General features: G+C 30.2%; 1 protein-coding gene across 4 annotated transcripts in view; it reads left to right on the top strand.

Annotated features, from left to right (window-relative positions):
• Window positions 1–318: 318 nt before the first annotated feature.
• Klp10A (kinesin-like protein 10A) overlaps window positions 319–7,852 on the top strand; it is a 115,749-nt gene continuing 108,215 nt past the window's right edge. For 3 of the 4 annotated variants that reach the window (XM_085811535.1, XM_085811534.1, XM_085811532.1), the window contains exons 1-3: window positions 319–479; window positions 605–721; window positions 4,991–5,085. In XM_085811535.1, the coding sequence (XP_085667661.1) occupies window positions 658–721; window positions 4,991–5,085 (159 nt within the window). In that variant the 5' untranslated portion in view covers window positions 319–479; window positions 605–657. The remainder of the gene's footprint in view (window positions 480–604; window positions 722–4,990; window positions 5,086–7,852) is intronic. The other variant, XM_085811533.1, reaches the window with a different exon arrangement.

Genomic DNA, 7,852 nt, shown 5'->3' with positions numbered 1-7,852 from the left:
TGAGGATTTTAGAAAGAATGGTCTGCCTATGACCTCAGAAGGGCTTAATCGGACTGTGGTTATATGTAATGTATTTCACAGCAAGAAAACAATTTTATGTTTATTTATTTCATTTAGATAAAGGAATAGTTACAAAATTCCTTATTTCCGTATTTCTACATAAAAATTTAATAATATTTTCAAAGAAATGTGAAAGAATTATGCGTTTGCACCATTCAAAAGATTTAACTTCTTTGTTTTTTATTTGCTTTGATGTGGCCCCTTATTAGGTCAATATTAAGTGAATTCATGTAGGCAGCAGTTCCACCGGTCTTCCAATAATAAAACAATAAATGTAGGAGCTGGCAACGTACGGCCCGCCAGCGACGATTAACTGTTCGTGCTGTTTTTCCTTTTTTTTTACAAATTTGAAAATATTTCTTTTTTTAACTAAAATTTAAGGTAATTTTTACGTGTAACACATATATAATATCATAAAGGTAACAACATTTAGTGACCTTATTGGGTATTTATAATTTAGTGAAAGACGTTATGTGAAGTCAGTTTGAAAATTGTTTTGTTATTGTACATTATTTTCCAATTAAATTTGAAAATTTATTTTCAGCATAGGGACTTTGTGTCTGGTTACAGGAGTTCCTTTTTAAATTTTATACAGTTATGGATGGAGATGTATCTAATAGTTTGCGTATCGGACAAAATGTCAACATTCAACGTACAGATGGTATGCAACGGCTTTTTTATTTAATTATTTTGAAATTTAATGTTTTGTAACTACTGTGCGCGTGTTCAGTTGTTTGAAAATTTATTTCTAAGTATAAATACGTGTTCATTTTTCTACTTTGCTTTCAGTCCGTTTAATAAATAGTAGAGTAGCACATGAGCATAAATATTTCCCTTTTAAATTTGGGGTAAATTTTTAGTCTCATTGGGTTAATTTTTTGCAAATCTGTTGCTTGCATTTTAGGAGCACCTTCGTATGACATTGTTATTTGAAGGGTGTAGTTTTTATATTGTTTAGGCATAGAAAAGTTAGTGTTAAATATAATGTATTAATGCATTTAATTAATCTGTTTCTCTGTCTGACTCTCTCTCTCTCTTTTTTTTAAGTATGTGTTGAAGCTGTTTTACATGTGATTAATCTGATTTATGACTTTCTATTTCTGTTGAATTTTCTTAATCTTTATTGAATTAAGTATCAGATACTTACATGCTTGATTCCGACCATAATTTCTTTTAATCTGCTTAATATGTATTTTGTTATAAATAAAGGGAACTATATTTTTTGAATGGAGAGTTTAAAGCTCTAAATATCATTTGTGCAATTTTTAAATCTTTGTTATGTGCATGTAGGTGAGGTCAAAACATTTTAAAATTTAGTCTTAAATTGTTGCATTAAAATTTTGTGAAGGTGAAAGATCTTTGCAGAGGTGTCAAGATACTGTAGTTATTTTCTGATATTTCAAAATTGATTCATATGGTTAATGTAGGCCTTTAATGTTCGTAAAATGTGCTTCGCTTTTCACATGTGGGGACTGACATTTTAAACCAAGTATGCTTCAGCAGTGAGAAGGATGTAACTGTTCTAAGCTGATCTACAAAGATTTAAACTGTATTTTTAGTTTAATTTCTGTTGTCCCATTATCATTGAGTATAAACTTTACTAGATATAAAATTTTAAACTATTTTAATAGAGTACAAGTGCATGTGTGTATCTCTCTCTCTCTCTCTCTATATATATATATATATAATTTAAGAAAGGAGAATAAGCTAAAAAAGACCTTTGTAGTCAAGAATTTTGCTCATTGAGCTGCAAAAATTAGAAAACAGGGTAAAAAGAATGTTCTTCATGCTTTTTCTTAATAGCAGATGTGATACTGTGGTTCCGGTGAATAATTTTAACACTAAGTTAAAATAAATTGCAATTAAAAGTGTAAATACAAGATAAATGAAATTATCACAAGAATACTTACAAATAAAAAGCAAATTTAAAACTCAAATGAAATTGATAGTAATATGTTGATTAAAGTAAAAACTATCCTAAAACATATGAATAAAAATACAATATATACATACATACACATATGACTGGTTAAGTTGAGAAAATAAACTATAGTATTGCATGGCTCGGAATTCATGTTTGATTTTTATAGATGGCAGAAACATTGTCACAGGATAGCAATGGTATCTGTTTCATGGCCATATAGTGTACTAATCTATAAGTAAGTATACGGTGAGTCATTTTAGGAACATTGTTGAGTGAAATCTATTTATATATGAGAGGACTTCGTCAGTTTGGAGAATAAAATGTAGCATTTCTGGCATCTTGTAGTATATTAGTTACAGAAAGGAGTTAATGTTGGAACTACTGCAAAAAACAGCTATGCATTTGGAGTATTCTTTTATTCTCAGCATAATAAAAAGGTAGGGTACTTATGTATTTTCCTCTCAGTCGTTTTCAACAATTAAAATCTCACCAGGCAATGAAGTATAGTGCTAATAATGCATAAACATGACATAATAACGTACTCATAAGATCTTTGGGTGCTTTTCTGTTATTGGGACTGGATTCAAAAATGCATATAGGAATGTATGTGCATGTTATACATACTCGATAACAGAAAGGTATGGATCTTAGCTGTGATTTTATATAACTAATTCTCAATAAGCCAATCTGGTATTTGTAAAAAAGGATATAAATTAATTGCTGTTTCCTTATTTTTATCTTGTGCTTTTAAAAAATATATTAAAATTTGAGATTTGCCTTTTACAGAGCAGCAAGCAATATATTATTTTCAAAATTACAGAATTTGTTATACTGGTATGCGTTCTCAAAACATTGGAAGACTGAGAGAGTCAGCAAATTAGCAGAATAAAAGACATTGTGAAACTATACAAAACATTCAGATTTGTATGGTTCTTAGTTTACAGAGAAAGTGACAAATTTGTTTCTATTTCAGAACGATTGTGTATTTTTACTGCCGGTATAATTATGATTTGTATTTGAGTGATTATGATGATCGAAACAATTAGGTATTTAGATTATTGCTAGTTTTAATGAATTTGTTGGTCTTCAAAACTTGAGCTTGCAATAATTTAAGTTTTTTGTGTGTTGTATTGGTAACTTATACCTGGTCATTACTTGATTAAATAAAAAGTGATCTGGGATAATGTAACTAAATAATGATGATCCGTTCCTTAAAACTTCTGCCAGAAAATTATTGATGTACAAGTGGCAGGATCTCTTGTTAGCTCTCAGTCAACCGGGAAAAGTAGTTTAGAGGCTTTCGAAATGGCAGTTTTTACTTAAACTATAACTCTTGCTCTGGACAAATTTCAGAAAAAATTATATTGTGTGCTTTATTAAAGGCTTGCAGTGTAATAGATTGCTGAGAAGTTTAAGATAGATAATTTGTCTGTATTTTTTTATAGAAATTTCCAGTTCAATGCTTAGATTCCTTGTTTTCTGACACAAAAGACTAGCTAGATCATATGTCTGCATCCATTTTTATGCTTTGGCAGCATGAAAAAGCTAGTCACAGAGTTGTAACAAATGATGAAAAATGAATCGGGCACAAAAACACATGATGAAAATGGGAGGTGAATTTGTAATCAAAATCAGCTTTTCATCTATTGAAGGTGTCACTAACTTTGAATGGAATTGAAGAAAAATAATTTTTTTTGAGCTCGCATCTGGTGAATAAATACTAAGAGTAGCTTACCAAGCTTAATGTCAGAATTTGCAAAAAATCCTATTTTTGTTATTTAAAGGGTTATGTAACTAAATTTTTATTATGTGCATCCTGATATTCATAATTAATGAACTGATCAAATAACTCATTGTTTTGTGCTATATTTATTTCAGGTGAAATGAATTCATTTATATCAATTTATAATTATGTGCGTTTTTCTGTTAACGGGATGCCACTTAGTGGCAAACATAAATGTTGGCATGGAATCTAGTTCTAATAATACTTAAAAGCATTATGAAAAGGAATCATATTTTTATTAAATTGAGAATAAATACAAAAAATAAGGGAAATATAAAAATAGATTTTACCAAATTAATCTTTAATTATTCTATACTGCAGGCTTAAAACTGCCGATTTCATTTTAACCTTGCCATTCATCAACAATGTGTGCAGTGACAAATTTATGTATTTCTGTAATGTTTTTGCCTAAAAAAATCTGAGGATTGCACAAATTCGACATTGTGAACATTAAATGTTACATATATTATATGCTACAGTATTGTTATTTCAAGTTATTGGTATTATATGTGTGCCAGCTCTGGTACTAATCTAATTTTCCACTTTAACTAGGAAATACCTATTCGCATCTTTTCAGGCAGTTACATTCACATCATGCATTCGATGAGGTTGGAATCTGGAAGGTAGCAACTAGTTCCACGCCAATGTTTATTTTGGCATTTTACGCAGGGAAAGATCAGTCATTTTGTTTTTCTGCTTAACTTGAAGGTGCTCATATGTTCCTTAAGGAAGTGAAAAATCTGGGAGAGAAAATTTCTGGATTGATGCTCATTGTTCATTTTTTCTGCTTAGTCACAATGACTTCATTGCAATACTGTTCGTGATAAGTTATCAACAAACTTTTACATTTGGCAACCGGCATCCCATTTACAGAAAAGTACTAGTCTTCTTTAGAATTCACATATTATTAGATGCATTTCTCTAATTACTTGGTCTCATTTGAAAATTCTTTATTAGAAATATTTGATTACAAAATCTGACATTTTATTAATGTTTTTAGCAATCTTTCATGAATTAGCAAAGTTTAATAAAAATAATTAAGCATCTGGTGTGCTTTTATACATTCTGTATTAAAGAAGTGATATTCCATAAATAAAAATTTGATTCAATGGTACTTACATGTTATATGCAATTTAAAAGGAAGTGCATAATTGCTGCTTGGCCTGTTGACTGTACATAAGTACCAATTTCGTAAATATAAAAGTAATTCTATATTTTAATAGGTCGTATTCATTCTGCCGTCATAAGTGGCATAAATGCTGTTAATAGGAGCCTTACTGTAGAATGGTTTGAAAGTGGAGAAACAAAAGGAAAAGAGGTATGTGCTTATATCCTTTAAAAATTATTGTTAACGTATATTATATGTAGTCTTTCATTCTGCATATCTTTGATTAACATTTTTATGTGACATTCGTTTTATCTTTTTTTTAATTTTTTTTATTTCATGCTATCTAAACGAGAAGAAGCCAATTAAAACTAAGGCCCATAAAATCATAAAGGTTGCTACCATCAAAGTGTCAGACATATAAATTTTTCTTATAATATAAAAAAGAATAAGATATCGAAATAAAATATTTTAAAATAAGATATAAAAAATGTGTTCAGGTGGTTAAAACCTTATTTATATGCTTTATTTATACTTTTTACTTGTATATTTTGTTTATTTATCTACTTTAAAGATATGACTTAAATATTGTGGTTTGTTGAACTTTTTTTTTAATGATTGAAAATCCATTTCTGATATTATAGTCTTGACAATAAGTGATATATATATATATATTATTGCAGAAAATATCGGCTCAGTGTTAAGTATTGCCAATATTTAATATTCATTTTTGTGGGAGTAATTTCCATAAATGAGATATACTTCTTTTGTATTGTATTCAGTGTTATATGACTTGGAAGTTCATTGCTTTAGGTGACATTTTGCATTTAATTTGGCTGGATTATTAAACATTTCCATTTTGTGGAAAAAATATTTTAGAACCTCATAGTTTCTGTGCTGGAAGTGTGTGGATGCTGATCTGATGTAACAAGAATTTTGCATAGGTACTTAAGAAATCTGTTGGGTAGAGGCGAGCGAACGTTTTTTCTTATACATATTAATTATGATGGTGCAGCTGTCTCTTTTACCGACACATCCATCATTCAAGCTTCGAGCGTATGGAGATGGTGAGATGTTACTTGCTTTGTGATGGTCAATACGATTTCCTGTGTGATCCTTTTATTCATTATACGTGTAAATAAAGTGTGTTGTCCTAAATCGATGGCTTCTTTACTCTAAATACTGGCCTCTGAACAACAAATGGTAGCAGCTCCGTGGTTTTGTCAAGAAGAACTGGATATAAAATACCAAGTCGAAACCAAAAGTGTCTTAGTGGAAGCTAAGAATGGAGAAGTGGAATGTTCCCGAATTAACTGGAGAGAACTATTTTATTTGGTCATTGGAAATTAAAGCTGCCTTATCACTGAAAAGACTTGACTTGGTAATTTCAACAGTAAAACCAGAAAATTTAGACGAGAAAGATGAAAGATTGTGAAATGAGAAAAACGCTGACGCCTAGCATATATAAAACTTTCACTATCGGATCAACAGGCACTTCAGTTCTCCACAGAAGAGAATGCAAAAATTCTTTGGGAAAAAATAAAGTCAACATTTATGGGACAAGCCGAAGATCGAAAAATAGATGCTGGTAATGAGTTAAAAAATTTAGAAATGAAGTTGCACGAGTCGGCTAATAATTATATCGCAAGAGCGAGAGGAATAGCAACTAAGTGCCAATCCGTAGGACTAGATGTATCTCCTCGGGAACTGGTGTTTTACACAGTCCGTGGACTTCGTGGAAAATTCTCTCGAATTAGGGAAATTGTAAAAACTCAGCATGAAAAAACAATTGATGAAGTACTCGAAATACTTCGTGAGAAGAGTCCGTTCACAATTCAACAAATGGGAAACGATCTGATGGAAACAACGCAGAGGCGTTCATATCAAGAAGGAATAAAAACTATAAGCCAAGAATTTGTTACATTTGCCGATGGCCTGGTCACATCGCGAAGGACTGCTATTACAGAAACAAGAATTCAAAATGTGAGTTATCCAAAGGTAACAAGGACAGAAAGAAGTCGCAACCTACGAGTGTGAACGTTTCATCTCATTCTGATGAAAGAGAAAGTGATTTTGCTCTTCAACTTACGCGTGAAAAAAATGATGAATGTGATAAAATTTGGTTGCTGGATAATAGTGCAACCGGACACATGGCAAAAGACTTCTTTTGGTTTCAGAATATTACGCCAGAGGTGAGGGAAATTTACCAGGCAGGTAAACACTCAAAAATATATTCAGAAGGTATTGGTACTGTTAAAGCAAAAGCTATAAATACAAAGAATTCTAGTTTTATTAATTTAACTATTAGTAAGTTAGTTATATTCCTGATTTAAGAAATAACTTATTGTCACTCACTGCCTTAATGGATAAAGGATGTAAAATTGAATCAAGGAATAATTCTGTAGTAGTTTTTAGTAGGTGTAATGAATTACTTTTTAAAGCATTTAAGAATAACGGTAGGCTTGAAGTTAATTTAGAACCATATTATAATTCTGAATCTTGCATTGCTAATGATTGTACTAGTAATAATTATGAACTTTGGCATAGTAGATTGTGCCATTTAAATCTAAAATACATGCTTAAAATGAAAGAATACATTGATATTAATGATGTAAGTGATTTTAAGTGTGAAACTTGTGACATAAGTAAAATAACTAGAAAAAGTCATCCAAATATTGACATTAATCAGAGTACAGAAATTTTAGAATTAATTCATTTGTATCTATGTGGCTCTATTCAAACTGAATCAGTTGGTGGGTCTAAATATTTTATGATCTTAGTGGATGATTTTTCTGGAATGTATTTTACTTATTTTCTTAAAAGTAAAAGTGAAAATTTGACGCATTTTGTAAATTTAAAGCTAAGTATGAAAATTTAACTGGTAAAAGAATTAAATGTTTGAGAACAGACAACGTTTAGAATTTGTAAATCAACAATTAGATAATTATCTTGTTAATTCAGGTATTTTTCATGAAAAAAC

This window comes from Stegodyphus dumicola, chromosome 2, assembly GCF_044657685.1.
Source record: "Stegodyphus dumicola isolate Sdum_Otavi_A_Nest chromosome 2, ASM4465768v1".
NCBI classification, from domain to species: Eukaryota; Metazoa; Arthropoda; class Arachnida; order Araneae; family Eresidae; genus Stegodyphus; species Stegodyphus dumicola.
This window is presented reverse-complemented; position numbering and strand designations above follow the sequence as displayed.